The sequence below is a fragment of the Colius striatus genome, chromosome 9, assembly GCF_028858725.1.
Source record: "Colius striatus isolate bColStr4 chromosome 9, bColStr4.1.hap1, whole genome shotgun sequence".
Classification (NCBI taxonomy): domain Eukaryota; kingdom Metazoa; phylum Chordata; class Aves; order Coliiformes; family Coliidae; genus Colius; species Colius striatus.
In genome coordinates, this window is record NC_084767.1 from 28,452,678 (window position 1) to 28,468,576 (window position 15,899).

The following is a 15,899-nucleotide window of genomic DNA, read 5'->3' on the forward strand; positions in this document are numbered from 1 at the left end:
AAGAGCTGTACAAGGTAATAAACTTTGCCTTTTTTTTAAATTGTGAAAGACACATACATAACAGTGAAACAGATTAGTAAAATATGAGACTCTTGGACTACTCATAAACTCTGTCATTCATTTAACTATTCTGAAGTTATTGTTAATAAGAACTACAGTAATGATCTTAATTTTTAAAGTACAGCAAAGAAAGTGGATGAAAATCGGGATACTCATGTTAAGCCTGATATTTATATTGTTATTCAGAATTTTTAAAATTAAATACTAGACATAGTACTGATTTGTACTTGCTCATAATTCTAGCCTCTAGTTCTAAACATAATGATGGATGTAAAGTAGAACCAAGTTGCATAAATACCTAGGAACTAGAAATAAAATACTGTTCTTGAGGCTTAAGTGAGTAAATGTTGTAATATGTCTTTTATAAAGTACAATCGAAACAAAGATTTATTAGCCTACTCAACACTGTTTATAGGATTTGTTCCTACAATATATTTTTGAACAATTTATTTTTTTGTCTACCCTATATTTAGTATAGAGCAATTTATTTTTTAAATAGTAATTTTCAGACATTCGCGTTTGAATCTACAAGATATCATTGACATGTGCACTTCAAGTTTATCTGAAGAACCAGTCAGGCACATAGGGATCTGCAGTCTCTGTTAAAATGGAACTCCCACCAAAGTTTATTGCAGTACTGTATGTGTTAGTACAGAACTGGTCCTTAGTGTTACATTTTGGAGATTTTACTTAGATTTTTGAGTCTCAGAAATGCTTAATTATTTCTTAGATTAAAAATGATCAAAATATAACATTCATCCTGCGAGCCTGCAACAGTGAAGGACATAAACTACTTAAATGAATGGTTAAATGTACTCAGACCACAAAGCAGGTTTTGATAACATATACAAAATAAAATATTTATTATAATCTTCATTGCTCATATTTCTTTTAGATCACAATGACAGGAGACAAAAAAAATAGGAATAATTTTTCTCTTAAGTTGGAAGATACAATAAATTTTGCTACAAATGCGTTACATTTCACGGGAAAGGAATATTTGGCCTGGCTCATCGTACAGTGGAGTCACCATGATATTAGTGGGAGCTTGACTGACATAAGGCAGCAAGTTGTCCCAATAACTCTGCCAAAATATGCTCATTTCTAGACTGAATTCCTCTTGTGTTAGGTTCCAACAGTTGTGTGATGCTACATACTTTTTCATGGATCAAGAAATCATTAGTTACTACAAATCTCACCCAATACAATAAAGTACATGTTAATCTACTAGCCTCTTAGACCTTCCATTGCCTCATGCTGCTTTGTAATTCTGATCTTAATATCAGAAATTCTCCTGTATTATGCAGACTACACAGGACCGAAATATTCCATTCTTTTCATACATACAAGTAGTGATGTGTTTTACAAGTGTCTGGAACAGACTTAGCTATGCACTTTGAAGATATTTTATTGAACTATTTGGATCTTTTGTGAGAAGGATCTCTGGTCTTAAGTTTAAAATCTTGTTAGAATAGCTTGCTGTTTTCTTACAGAACAGACTGTTTTCTTACCTCGTATATGGGATCATTTTCAAAGTACATCTTGATATTAAAATATTTTTAGACATAGGTTCCAGTAGCAAATTCTCTCCCATTAATCCTCAGTGGGCATGGGTCTGTGTACCCAACATAAAATCAGAGTTCAGCACTGTCACTGTTTTTGGGAGGCAATCTTTGGAGACAGATGTATTTGTCAGAGGGAACTCAGATGGAAAAGAGATGACCATGCAAATGTCTGACTTCAGATATATTTAATACTTGACTATTGGAAGCAGCCTGGGAGAGCCTGTTTTTCTCCCTAATATTTGATTTTCTAGTTTCTACACTCTCTAGGATGTTACTTTCCTAATTGATCTTAAGAAAATCATTGCAGTTAGTAAGCAGCGAAGTGTCTTGTGTCCCCATAAAGCAGTTGCTTCCCCCTTGTCTGGCAATGAGATAGGAGCAGAAAATAACAGTTCCATACATGCACGAATTCCCTATCCCCTTATTCATCCCCACTCCCTCCAGAAGATACACGTCATATGGATCAGTACTGATTCAGTCACCAGGTGCTCCCGGAAGACAAGCTTTTCCACTGCTGCAGGTGACAGAGGTGTACCCAACCGTCGCTCTGCATCTGTACAGGTAGTAATTAAAATTTTCTTTGCTGCTTTCCGGATCGCTTCCTTGAAACCCTGGAGCTTGCAGGGTAAGGATAGGTTGCCTAGGATTGCTGGCGTTTAGCTGGGTCCAGGCTCCTCAAGGCAGAAAGTTTTACCACCCCGCTCGCGGCTAGATGATTGCATCTGAAGCGGTGTTGGCGGTACGCGCGTCTCCATCCAGACCCCGCTCATGAGCGCAACTGGCCACCGTTCCCAGTAGGGAACCAGTGCCTGTCAGACTACCAAAAGACTGCCCTACTAGTGCTGGATGCCGATTGGACTGGGAAAGGCTCTCGGCGACCCCCATCCCCCCTCACTCAACCATTCCGCTGACCGGCGAGGCACGACTCCTGCAGAAGGCGCAGTGGACCCGCGCCCGTTACTGCCTACGGCCGCGCCCCCAACCGCGCGTACGCCCGGTGGGAACGCGCCTCCCACCCCCACGTAAAGGAAACTCCCTCACGACTGGAGCCCGAGCCCGGCACCGCCCCGGCACCGCCCCGGCACCGCCCCGGCACCGCCCCGGCACCGCCCCGGCACCGCGCAGGCGGTGCGAGCCCCGCCCCTCCGTGGCGTCACGCGGAGCGCCAGGTCGTCGCCCTGCCGCGCGTTGCCTGCCGGGAGGTAATTGGTCCGCCGCGCGCTGCCTGGCTTGCAGCGCTCGCACTGTTTTCCCGGCGTGCTCCGCGGCTGCCGGCCTCGCGAGCCGGCTGCGTTGCGGCTCCCCGGCGGCGCCGGCGCCGTCCCGTCCCGCTCTGCTGTCTCGCGCCGCCCTGTGAGACCCCCGGGCCAGGGGTGAGGCCGCTCCGCCCTTCCCGCCATGCCCCCCAAGAAGCAGCAGCAGCCGGCGGGGGGCAGCAAGAAGGCGGACCAGAAGAAGAAGGAGAAGATCATCGAGGTAAGGCAGGCAGGGCCGCGCCGGGCGGGCCGCTCTGCCGCCGCAGCCCTCGCCCTGCCCCGACGGGGACCTGCTGCTTCCCACTCTTTCCATTCGGAGGCGAGCAGCTCCCTGCGCCCCTCTCTGCTGTTCTCCGACCTGCAGAGGCGCGGAAGCTGCTGCTGGCAGACGCCGGCCTCCCCCAAGACCTCCGTCACAGCCTATGAGCAGCCAGGCCGGCAGGCCGCCTCTTCAGCTAAAGCAGCCGAGGAAACGGCCCTAAAGCCGAAGAGTGTGCGGGGGGTAGTTTACACCCTGATACCTGACTAGCCACGCAACCGAGCCCAGGGGCATGGCTCTGGGGGAGTCGGGTTCCCTTCGCGCCCCAAGCCACGGGCCAGACCTGTCAAATCCCCTTTTACGTTGTACTAATGCTCGATGCGCTGCATGGACTCGGGTTTGGCTTTTCAGCCTGGACGTTTTCAGACTAGAGCGCTGAAGGTGATCTGGCAAGAGCGCTCTTTATTTCACCCTTTCCGCTTAAAAAAAAAAAAAAAAAACCAACAGAAAATCAACAGCAAACGAACCTGACAGAGGAGTATGTGTGTGTTATATATTCGAGAAGTTGTGCAAATCTTCCACTAAACAAAACACTATGTCTTGTGTAAAAGGAGTGAGCAGTAACAGAAAATTAAATGTTAGCAATCATCTGTTGACACGAAAGCAGCTGCTCAGCTGTTTAGGCAGAATATCTGTGTAATGCAAGTGTTCTTCTAAGTCTAGCACTGCAGAGTATTGTTCCTGTGTTCTTTGGAAATGTTGAGTTAGTGGCTATGCTTGCTTTCCATTGGCTTTAGTGTTTCTGTTCTTGCTGAATCCATCAACATAGGAAAACTACGTTTTTTGTTAAGAAAAAAACCCAACCCTGCAGCTGAAAGGCCAAAAACTTGCATTGATTCTTAATAACACTTTATTATTTAATTCAAATACACAAGGACTATTATGTAGTCCAAGTGGCATTTGCCATGGAAGTCCAGTTTGTGAATTATCTATTTTCTTTCCCAGCTAGTTATTTTGACAAATTACAGACTTCTCAATTTAGCATAAAGTAGTAGAGGACTAGCTTCTGTTCATAAGGGGATACATTGTAAATGACAACAGAGTGACTCTGGAAATTTGGAACTGTTTATTCTGTAACTATTTTATAATAATATTTTTTGATTGTTAAAGTTTCCAAAACTTGTTGCTACTTGTTCCTGAAAGGAAAAAAAAAATGTTGGTATCAAATGAAGGGCATGGGTAGGTTTTTAATGTACGTAGTTCAGTTGCAAAAAACAATCTCTGCTTCAGATACTTATGTTCAAGTGAGCTTTTTTAAAATTAAATTTTTAATAGATTTGGTGTAGAAACTTGTCTGTAACAGTAAAACTGGAGATGTACAGGAAGAACTGTTTCAGGCAGTAAATAGAAAGTTCTTGCAATGGAGTTGAGGAGATGTGAACACCTGTCTGGACTTGATATATGGGGGAGTCTTTTAAATTAGTAGGGTTAGAAAACAAGAAGCTTAAAATAATTGAAAACAAACAGTAATATATGTCACAATGTTTGTCTGCATTAAAAATATGTAACATTTATATGTAAACACTTGAAGATAAAAGTAATAACTGATTTCAAGTAGATGGGAGGAGGGAAAAGGCTGTATTTATGGCTAAGCACTCATGTATTTTTCTCAGATATTACTTGGGAAGTCACCAAAACCATCTGTCCTTTTGTCCTGAGAGGTCTGAAAACACTGTGCTTTTAATACCTGGACACAAGTAGGTTTGGTGGTAAAAGCAATAGCTTGGACAAAAGCAGCATTTGATAGGTTCTTTTGAAAAGCAAATTTCAAAGATGATATGACGGGTCTAAATATTGTTCATACTGTTTCTTGGATAGCTCATGTTGCTAAAGGTTTAACTGAAAACCTGAGAGGAGTGGCAAGTTGTGGGAGTCTTTTGTAACAATTTAAACTTGTTTCAGTTAATCCAACTGTATTTATCTCATTATTTAGGACAAAACATTTGGTCTAAAGAATAAAAAAGGTGCAAAACAACAGAAGTTTATCAAGGCTGTGACTCACCAGGTTAAATTTGGTCAGCAAAATCCACGTCAGGTAAGCATTTATTATGCAGTGTTTTCCCACTGTATAGTAAAATCATCTCTCATGATACTGTCATAAAATACTGAAGTATAAAAAAATTTACGTTACTTGCCTAATGTATTATGACTAGAGTAGTCTTCTTGTACAGCTTGTCTAGCAGAGAATTATGTACCTGCTTAAAGGCAATACAGAGTGCTCATTACTCTCAAATCAAACTTATCTAATATAGGTGGGGGTTTTGTTTACTCAGTATTCTAATAGTAACATAATGAAGTTTAAGGTATGCATGAAATAAAATTGTAGAAACTGACTATCAGCAAACTGCAGTTGTATATTCTTTCTCTTTTTAATTCCCACATAATCTAAGAAATAGTGAACAGTTAACAAGAAAAATAGTTGTTACTAATACTGAAATTTGAATTGCCCATATGTGCTGTTTATTCTACTTGGGAAGTATTTGTTATAAGTAACTTCAAGAGGAAACGTCTCACAAGTCTGCCTCTGTTTGGTCATCTGGTCAAAGAAACTGAACTTCTGAGCTGCTGTCTATTACTCTTCTTTTCAACACCCGCCTGGACATGTTCCTATGTGACTTGATCTAGGTTGACCTGCAGGGGAGTTGGACTAGATGATCTCTAAAAGTCCCTTCCAACTCTACCATTCTATGATTACGAAGTAAAATGTGATGTGGCTGAGATACCATGTTTAGGTTGTACTTAATTGGAAAGCACAAATTTCATGACAATATTACTGTATGGGCAATAAGCCAGATTTCTTATTCCTACAGTGCTGGGGAAGCTAGTTGTTAAGTATTTACATGGCTTCCTATTCTATGAATAAGCCTGTAGAATTATTATATTTGTGACAGCTAAATTAATGATGTCATAATTTATGTTAAATTCCTTACATAATATAAGGATAAGCTATCAAATGTCAAGTACAACTTCAAAAGTAGATATTTAGGTCATTAGATCTACTAGTTTCTGCAGTAGAATTGATTACTTGATGTCCCTTGAAAAACATTGTTTCTCAGTCCTGAAATTTATGTATAAAATCCTCAAATCTGTAGCATGTATAGGAATACCAGTATATAAATTTGCCAACCTACAATAATTTGTTTCTCAATTACTTTTATCTATTGACAGATGTCAGAAGATAATTTTTGGACCTGATTATACATTTCTTGCCTGGAAAAATAGTTTTCAGTTAGAGTTCTTCCTTGGCAGGGGGGGAAGAATCTTTAAAGCAATCTTTCCTGTGTCCTGAGATAGTGGAATGCTGTCACATTTGGTGATTTTTTTGTTAAAAAAAGACAAGCTTCATTATCGTGCTTTTAGAACCCGAGGGTAAAAGAAGAACATTCTTCGAGTACTACTTTTTGGAATTGATTTGTGTTGGCCTGTATGTTGCATAAACCAAGATTTGTAAACTGAGTATGAAAACTGAAGAAATGATTTTGAAACGATTTGGCATGTTTTCACCTTAAGAACAAAGTTCATTTTTTAATATTACACTGTATTTTACCAGTAAAGCATCTATATTTGTATAGTGGTTTTAGTAGATTCCCTTAAAGATGAGAGTCAGGTAATCTAATATTTCTCCCATGTCCTCTTTCATCTGTCTTCATCCCTCTCTACCACTCCAGTATAGATACATGGTAAGGCTGAGTCTTAGTCTTAGGTAAAGTAAGGGGATTTTTTGAACAAATTTTCCCAGATTGTTTTTCAGTCCTAGGCCTCTAATACCTATAAAATAAATATTCTTGTCTTACAAACCACCGATTTTCAGTAAAACATTTGATATATAAATGCAGACAAATAGTGTTCTAAAAGCATTTTCCAATTTCTACAGACAGGTTTCCTGGAGTTACCACCAACATACATGACAAGCAAAAGCAAAGCAATGTGTAGGGGAGTAAACTGAGAGGGGCTTTTTGCATAGTTCTTGAAGTAAATGCATTGAATAGTTGTGCTGCTCACATACCACTAAAGAGCCTCTAACTCTTCTAGTCTCAATGTCCATAATTTCCTAACCTGTAGAGGTAACTGTTATCTAACTACCTACCAGCATCTTGGATCTCTGACTATAGGTGCATTTGAAGTCTTTTATGTTTGAAAGGTCAGTACCGCTAGATGGCACTGGCCCTGAAATCTCAGATTCTTTCCCTTTTCCCCTTAAACTTAGAATCGTCTGCTAATTTAATCTAGAGTTCATGTCAAGTGAGTAATGTCATTCTAATTTTACATTAATAACTTCAAATTTGGGATCATTGTAGGTTGCTCAAACAGAAAGTGAGAAGAAATTAAAGAAAGAAGATAAGAAAAAAGAATTACAAGAATTAAATGAACTCTTCAAGCCTGTGGTTGCTGCACAGAAAATTAGCAAAGGTATAAGTGACTGAATTCTCTTCTGTACACTTATTCATATGTCTACTTCAGTTAAAATAGCCCTTTAAAAAGGCAAGTTCATTTTTTTTTCATTGTTATACATCTGTTTCCTTCTCTACTTCACCAAGTAGTTTGTCAGTATGGATATGACTATCCTCCCAGAAAAATGTGAACATCCAGGAATTACGATGAATATAGTATGTTAACTATGGTCTTCATGGAAAACTTGTACTCAAATGAGCACAGACATTATTTCTGTCCTACCTCACAATTAACACTAAGACTTGGTTTCAGAAGTGTCTTGCTTGGACTTGTTTATTATACAGACTAGTTTTGTGATGAAATCTTAAGTTTCAACAGTGCTTTATCAAGAATTCTACAATTGGCTGCCACGTGGGAGAAAAAAAATGATCATACTGTTACAAATCAACTTAATGTTATGAACTCCTTCTGTTTTTAACTTTCTGGAATTTTTGAGATGATGCACAATAATTGTTAATTAAATGTGTGATGTCCACAGCATTAAAGCAAACCTGATATTTGCTGGTTTTGGCACTTAGTAGCAACTAAGGCTGATTTTCTGTTAATGATCTGCAGTGGTCAGCTTTCTGCAAGGCAAGTAGCCCTTGACTTAAATTTACTTAGGAATGCTAATATTGTCTTAATTAAAGCTCTGGCTTTCTGTTGGGATTGTCAACAAAGAGACTTATATTACCCAAAGTTCTTTTAGGGATCTACACACTGATTAAATACTATATTTTTAGTTAGTGTTGCATAGGAGTTGGTGTATGTACTCTAGTCACTGGTTGCTTGCACCAAGCATAAAATCAGCAAGTGAAAAACTCAGGATTTAAAATCTTACATGAACACTTAATGAGTATTGCAAGAAAAGTATTTCTGATTTAGTCATGTCTCATAAATTCATTTCTACCTGCATTCATTGATCTCCTAATGGTCAAATAACTCCTTTACCGGGGTGATTTTTACTTAAACTATAGATAGGTTGATTGAATATCATAACAGCTGTTGTTTATTTTGGGATCTGTGAGCAGCCATCTTAAAGGAAGTGGCCTGAATGAGTGCAGGTTAGATTATTATAATTTATTCTAGTGTGTTGATCTCTTAAGGAAAGGCTGATGTCCACAAGAGGAAAGGGAAGTCCTGTATAGGGAAGTTGCACAACACGACACTTCTTGTGTATTGTATTATATGAATGAATCGTTTTCTCAGGCACATTTCCTTTTTTTAAAAAGTGTTCTCATTCACTACACCTACAAAGACTGTATGATCCTAGATGTTTGTAATGTACAGCTTTTGCTTAAAAATAGTACTGAAATGTAAAATCTTTCTTCACTCAGGTGCTGACCCCAAATCTGTAGTTTGTGCTTTCTTCAAGCAAGGACAATGCACTAAAGGAGACAAGTGCAAGTTTTCTCATGATTTGTCTTTGGAAAGGAAGTGTGAAAAACGAAGTGTCTATATTGATGCAAGAGATGAAGACCTTGAAAAAGGTATAAAGAAAAGGACAACTAAACTACTCTGATTCTGAAACTGGATTTTTAAGATTTAAGAATAATGCTGTGCTGTGGTTATAATCCTGAAGAGTTTGATCAGTTACTAAGCCAACCCATACAATTAAGGTCAAAATTACAGCAAGTTTCACCATTGCTCACAAAAAGTGTGCTCACAAGTATTCTTTAGACCTGTTTTTTTAGAAAATGTATGATGTAGTGATAGTGGTTTTTAAATTCTACTGGGTAATATATTATGTCATACCAGTAGCAAGTTGTACAGTATTTGGTCTTGCAGTGGCTAGTTTCTTCTAAGTTCTATAAAACATTAAGTGTAATGAGCAACCACAGTTGCCTTCCAGAACTAATACTAGTGTTTGCCCAAATATGCACAGTACTGGAATTCAGGATACTTCAGAATTTTTCTCTATGACTTCATCTCCTGAAATCATTTGTTGGCAAAGAGATATGGATTTTCCTTTTAGACAGGGATTAGAGATTTTTATATCAAAATCATTGGTTTTCCACAATGCATCATGTCTTGGTCTTTATTTGAATTCAGCCTCTGTCATCCTAAATTAATACAGTAGTAGTACCAAATCTATGGGATCCTGTTATCATTGCTGGTCTTACCCCTGTTGATGACACATTCTTTTAACTTTTAACACACTTGGTATTACCTCTTCTCATCCTCAGGTTATATTACCTGAATTTATAAACATTAGCTTCCAAGATTCTCTTCAGTCATCTTTCTTCCCTTGTCCACACTTGGGAGTGTACAGATGGAATAACATATTTTTTAGTCTTTTAACTGAGGCACACTTTATGCATATCAAAGTACAAATTTCTAAGCCCTTTGAGGAAATTGCTTTGTGAACAGCATAGGAGAGTATGAAACTTTAAAATATTAAAGTCTGAATTATTTTTCCATTCCATAAAGAAAATCTAAGTATAGTGTATTTAAAACTGTTACTAGGGAGAAAAGCAACTTGACTGCATTGTTCAGTATTTGGAACTTTTGTGAAACCATCTGTTGTCTTTTCCTAGATACAATGGATAACTGGGATGAGAAGAAGCTGGAAGAAGTGGTGAATAAGAAGCACGGTGAGGCGGAAAAGAAAAAACCCAAAACTCAAATAGTATGTCTTTTTTTTTTTCCACTTGAGCTGTAGTAGAGAGAATGAACCAGAGACTGGTATTAGCTATGTATTGTTATCTAAATATTTTGAATGGAATAGTGTAACAATATTCTGAGTATACAGTTGAGTTGACAGAATTTCTAATGTATTTTTAAAACCAAAAAAAACTCCACTCTAAAGTCCTTTCAGTCATCATAAGATATTCTCTCAAGTAAAACACAAATCAATAGTAGATTAAGTGCTTTCAAAGTAGAAATGTTCAAGGAATCCATCCTACTTACTCAGAAGAATGAAGTTTTGTGATGAGTTAGGTCTGTCAGCTCATTCCAGTAACTGCCATGTATATTGGCTTATTATGTACTAGGTAACACATAAGTATATAAGGTTAAATTTCCTTCTGTAAGCTGAATAGTTGAGGCCCATTTGTAGTTCCTGACCTCTAACTTAAAGAATATAATATAATTCTTGTACTAAATGGTATAGTATCTTAATCCATTTTTCTTTCTTCAGAACTATTTCATCTTGTTTTCAGTACTAAAAATTTAAATATTCCATTGATGCTGCCTAAATATGCAGAAGTTAAACTTTGATATGGCTAAGTGTGAACTATGAATTGCTTGTTAAAAGTTCCATAATGGCATCTCTACCTCAGGATCATGAGCTGGAAGTTTTAACATCTGAGGTAGATTCAGTTTATTTTAATTAAAAACTACATGGCTCTTGGTGAGCCAGAAGAGAGTCAGCATGCTTCTCCATGCTACATGTGCTGCTGGCTTTACAGTAATACACAGTTGCCAGTCTTCTGAGTCATCCCACATTTTAAAAGAGTAAATAACTGCTGACTACATGAATTTTTAGATAATTGCTTCAACTTCTTTTACCTACTTTTGTAGTAGCAATGCATTTTATATGTCTCTTCAGTTTTGAGCACAACTGGCTTTGAATTGCTGTACTTCTGATGTAGCTGTGGTGTAAATTACTGGGAGTGAAAAGAGAATGCAGTGCTAAAAACTGTTGTTTTATACAGGTCTGCAAATATTTCCTTGATGCTATTGAAAACAACAAATATGGATGGTTTTGGGTCTGTCCAGGTGGAGGAGACAACTGCATGTATCGCCATGCTCTGCCTCCAGGTTTTGTGTTGAAAAAAGACAAAAAAAAGGAGGAAAAGCAAGATGAAATTTCTTTAGAAGATCTAATAGAAAAAGAGGTAAAGTTGTCAGATGGGTATCTTTTGGTGGTATTTGTTTTCTTACTCTGAAGAGACAGTTGTAAAAAACTTCTTAATTAATAATTAGAGTGTAAGATGTTTTAAATCTGTATGAGCTTGAGTGAAGGATGTGTAGTATTTGGTCCTTTATTTTGTTTAGAAACTATTATGTAGCAAATAGATTAAGCTGTAGCTGAATACTTAGTGCAGGTGTTGCTAATCCTTTTGTAGAGTTCTATTTCTTAGTGTTATTTTTCCTATATCTGTTAGGACTGCTTCTGTACACCTTTGTCATCCCCAACTCAATGCCTCTTTAATTCTCACATAACTTTAAAGAGGAAGCAATGCCAAGAGAAGGGGCCTTCTGAAGGTCTTAGGTTGCTGCTCTGCTTATTTCTATCATCATGGTCTGGAAGTGTCAATTTGAGGAGAACCTGAGCTGTTACCACTGGTTTCTTCCCTTCCCCACTTTTTTTAACTTTGATGTAAACTCATCTCACTAAGTGAAAAATTGAGTCCAACTTCAAGCTGATGATGTGTGTTTAACAATGGTGAGCGTTAAGAAGGAATTATTAAGAAATGGTTTTAATTAGTGTCTGGAAAAGAGTAATTAAATCTCTAATTTGTTAATAGCCTTTGGAAACAATTTGTAGCATTAATCAGTCTCTTTACTTGACAGCGTGCTGCCTTAGGACCAAATGTCACCAAAATTACTCTAGAGTGTTTTATTGCCTGGAAGAGAAGAAAAAGACAAGAGAAAATTGATAAGGCTGAGCAAGATATGGAGAGGAGGAAAGCAGATTTTAAAGCTGGCAAAGCATTGGTGGTATGTTCTACAGTCTTACTCTTAAAGAGTAATTAAGCTTTCATAAATACAGTAGTTAGTCTGGAATTGCTTTGCTTGGTTTTGGGGGTTTTTTAATGTACTTTTATAGCAGTGTAAGTCCCATGAAGTGATAATTCAAGATTTATTTTCCTGTGAATAGATTAGTGGACGCGAAGTCTTTGAATTCCGACCAGAGCTGGTTGATGCTGACGATGAGGAAGCAGACGACACTCATTATATTCAAGGAACAGGAGAAGATGATGAGGTAGAGATCAATCTTGAATATTTAATAACATTTGAAGTTATGTTCAAATTGGAAAACTTTGGAGAGCTTTTACAGTGCAATTAATAACTGGTACTTAATTTACCACCACTACAGAGTACATCTTGTCAAAATGTTGATGTCAAAAGAAAGATTAAAAAAAAACTTTGCAGAAGTCCTGCAGAAATGAGACCTACTGTAGAGAAGCAATACATGCAGAACATCTTGGTTTATTTTTCAGATGGAAGACCCTGTATGCATTAATGATATAGATTTGAATCTATATGTCCCAAAGGCCGTAGATGAGACTGGTATTACTGTGGCTAGTCCTGAGCGATTCAGCACATACAGTTCGATAGACAAGGATGGTGAGTTAATTTTTTAGGCATTGCTAACAGTATTTAATACAGAGACTTAAAAATGCAGACACAGTGGGAGCAGCTCACTGAGCTCAAACCACTTGTGAAAAGTGGGAATTCAAGGAGTTGGGAGTTTACTTTTTTCAGTCTGTTTTAATAATTGATGATCCACACCTGCATATTATTCAGATATATGCAAATTAACCAATATAAGCCTACATGAATTTGAAATTAAGTAACTTTTTATAGTTTCAAAACTTTATAGCCTGATTGGTAGGATTGTGAATTAGTGATTAAAAACTTGTGACACTGAAAAGATGTATCTTTATTTTCAGCTAATAAATTAAGTGAAGCTTCTGGCGGTGATATGAACAGCAGTGAGCAAAATGATATAGAGGAAGATAATGATGGAGGTGGAGAGTTGGAAAATGGAGTAATTGATGCAGTTCCAGTTGATGAAAATCTTTTTACTGGAGAGGACTTGGATGAACTAGAAGAAGAACTAAATACTCTTGATTTAGAAGAATGAATTAAGACACTCAAGTGAGGAATTAAATTCATGTGACAGAGAAAACCGAGTACATTTTTTCTCCTTTTTGAATAGAATTCTTAAACAGGATGTTTATGGTTACCCAGCTGATTCTGATATCATATACCAGGAGTAATTTCCCTCAATCTCATCGACTCCAATCTTGATTATGCTCACAGTAAAATATTCAGAGTAGTGCAGAATTACCCGACAGCTGAGTTTGCAGAAAATGAGATGATAACTTTCAACTAAAAGTAGAAAGTGTAACTGCTTTGCCAGTATGCAAGTATAAGCAGGCAATTTGAGACCAGGTACAGTATAAAAATCACACTATACACTTTTCACCAAAACTGCTTTTTTTATTAGTGATTGTGTTTATCTAGTAACTGCCTGAAGTGTTTTCAGGCAGTATACTCTACGGGAGCTGTTGCAGATAATGCTTCTTTAAGTGGTGATCAGCTTTATTTGACCAACTGGATACTGAAGATTGTGAACTGATACATCATATGATATAATATGGTGCCCTCTGTTTCAAATGTTTTAAACTTTCCCATTGTCTTTGGCCAACAAAACTGTAAATAAAAATGATCGACTTTAAAATATCTGTGTTGATTTTTCTCTGTTAAGCTAGCATACCAAACTGTTAATAACCTCATTTTCTAATACAGTTACCAGTCTTGATATGGAAGTGATCATCAGTTGGCTTCAGTTAGAGCGAACTCCAATTAAAAGGTTTTTTTTCCACACTTCATGTAGTGTAAAATTCAGGAGCTGACTCTTCCCCTACCATTCTTATCTCCTGCCCAACCCTTAAGTGGTTTAATATGTTGTTATACTTCAGTCACTGCTACTTGAATCTCATTCTTTCCCCACTGTTTTGTATTTTAATGAAGACTTCAAGCTCTGCAGAGAGGGATGTTACGATCTAAAGAAATCCCTGTCATACCGTTAGTGTTTATAAACAAGATGGAAGTTATGCTGTAGGGAGTTGCCTCAAAGAGTGGTGGTGTACCCTGCAGGGGCATTTGCTGTTGGGCTTAAGGGAAGTCGACATGTCCTTGCAAAATTAATAGAACCCCTGCCGTAAAGACTTCTCAGGTGGTGTTCTTTCAAAGGGACTGTAGGTTATGCCTCCTTGCCATACTACTAATAGTATCTGCAACAATATTGTGTACTAATGATACCATTGATATTGACTTTTATAAAGCTTTTACGGTACTACTTAAAGACTTAAGATTCGTGGCATTGTTAGTGAGCTTTCTTGATCTGCTTTTGGGTGGTAATATTGGCTTTAATGGTTATTTCTGACACTGCTAAATGGACTCTTGTATCTTGAATGCTATTTGTAAAATAGCTGACTTCAGACATATTTTTTTCCCTCTTTGGGATCTTTGTGGAATTTGTTTTTTCCTATAGGAACAAGCTGTGTTTTTGAGAAAGAGGCCTACTGAAATTGACATCTAAATGTAAGTGTTTAAGGAGAAGCTGCAGTATCAGATATAAATATTTATTTATGGAGATTTTACTCCTGTGGCTATAAATAAAACAGTGTTGACAGATTATTGGATTATGCTGGCCAGCAATAGGATACCTGGATACCAGGACACTTAAGAATGCAATTGGTATTTAAATGTATAATGCATAATTTTTAAAGTTGTATATTTTGAGTGGAAATAAAAGTAATTTAATCGTTACCAAGGGTGAAAATGGCTTTCTCTATTTGGTGTCGGTGAGAGGTTGGTATATTGTATATAGTACTGATTTCTGTACAATGATCTGTTTCACAAGTATAAGCCTTTGCCATAATTGTGTCAATATTATTTGTGCTTGATGGGAGGAATAATAGTAACTCATACTAATTTCAGCTAATAAACACTGAGCTAGGTGGGCAGAGTGCATGTGTGCACTTCTGTGTCTAATGGACTCTGCTGTGGTGCATTAATGCCTTTATGGCTATCATTTAAACATTAGGACAGTCACCTTGTGTAGTATTTAAATGTGTTGAATATCTTTGAGTTAGCTGAAGAAAAGCTTATTTTCATAGGCAGCAGCTCTTGACATGTGACTTCACTTATTGGGCACTTTTTGACTAGACTTGTAGCCCCTTGGCTAGATTACTAAGGATGGAAGCAGAGCAGCTGCTTTTAAAGAACTCTTTGTTAGTGTAACATTCAGGAGTGCTTTTGAGGATCAGCTGCACTATGCTGCTACTTGTTCCTTCTGCTTGAATATAGCTCCGTTAAAGGCTCTTAATCTTGTGAGTTAAAAAAGCCTAAATTTGCAGCTCTTAGGGAATTTCAGTCAGTAAAAGCTCATTTAAAAATGACTGCAAAGGCCTTACTTAGAATAATTGAATCATAGAATGGTAGGGGTTGGGAGGGCTCTTTAGAGATCATCTGGTCCAACCCCTCTGCCAAAGCAGGTCCACCTAGATCAGATCACACAGGAACGCG

The 15,899-nt window shown here is 37.8% G+C and overlaps 1 protein-coding gene across 1 annotated transcript; it reads left to right on the forward strand.

Moving 5' to 3' along the window:
- Window positions 1-2,865: 2,865 nt before the first annotated feature.
- ZC3H15 (zinc finger CCCH-type containing 15) lies at window positions 2,866-14,046 on the forward strand. Its single transcript, XM_062002537.1, has 10 exons — window positions 2,866-3,101; window positions 5,134-5,235; window positions 7,499-7,610; window positions 8,969-9,121; window positions 10,169-10,260; window positions 11,288-11,470; window positions 12,150-12,296; window positions 12,457-12,561; window positions 12,800-12,926; window positions 13,253-14,046. The coding sequence occupies exons 1-10, from the start codon at window positions 3,024-3,026 to the stop codon at window positions 13,444-13,446; spliced, it is 1,293 nt and encodes a 430-aa protein (XP_061858521.1). The 5' UTR covers window positions 2,866-3,023; the 3' UTR covers window positions 13,447-14,046.
- Window positions 14,047-15,899: the final 1,853 nt, after the last annotated feature.

Excerpts from the sequence above, each read along its gene's own strand:
- ZC3H15 (XM_062002537.1), top strand. The coding sequence starts at position 3,024 with ATGCCCCCCAAGAAGCAGCAGCAGCCGGCGGGGGGCAGCAAGAAGGCG. Across the intron at positions 7,611-8,968 it reads TGCACAGAAAATTAGCAAAG|GTGCTGACCCCAAATCTGTA; the intron begins GTATAAGTGACT and ends TTCTTCACTCAG. Across the intron at positions 12,927-13,252 it reads CAGTTCGATAGACAAGGATG|CTAATAAATTAAGTGAAGCT; the intron begins GTGAGTTAATTT and ends CTTTATTTTCAG.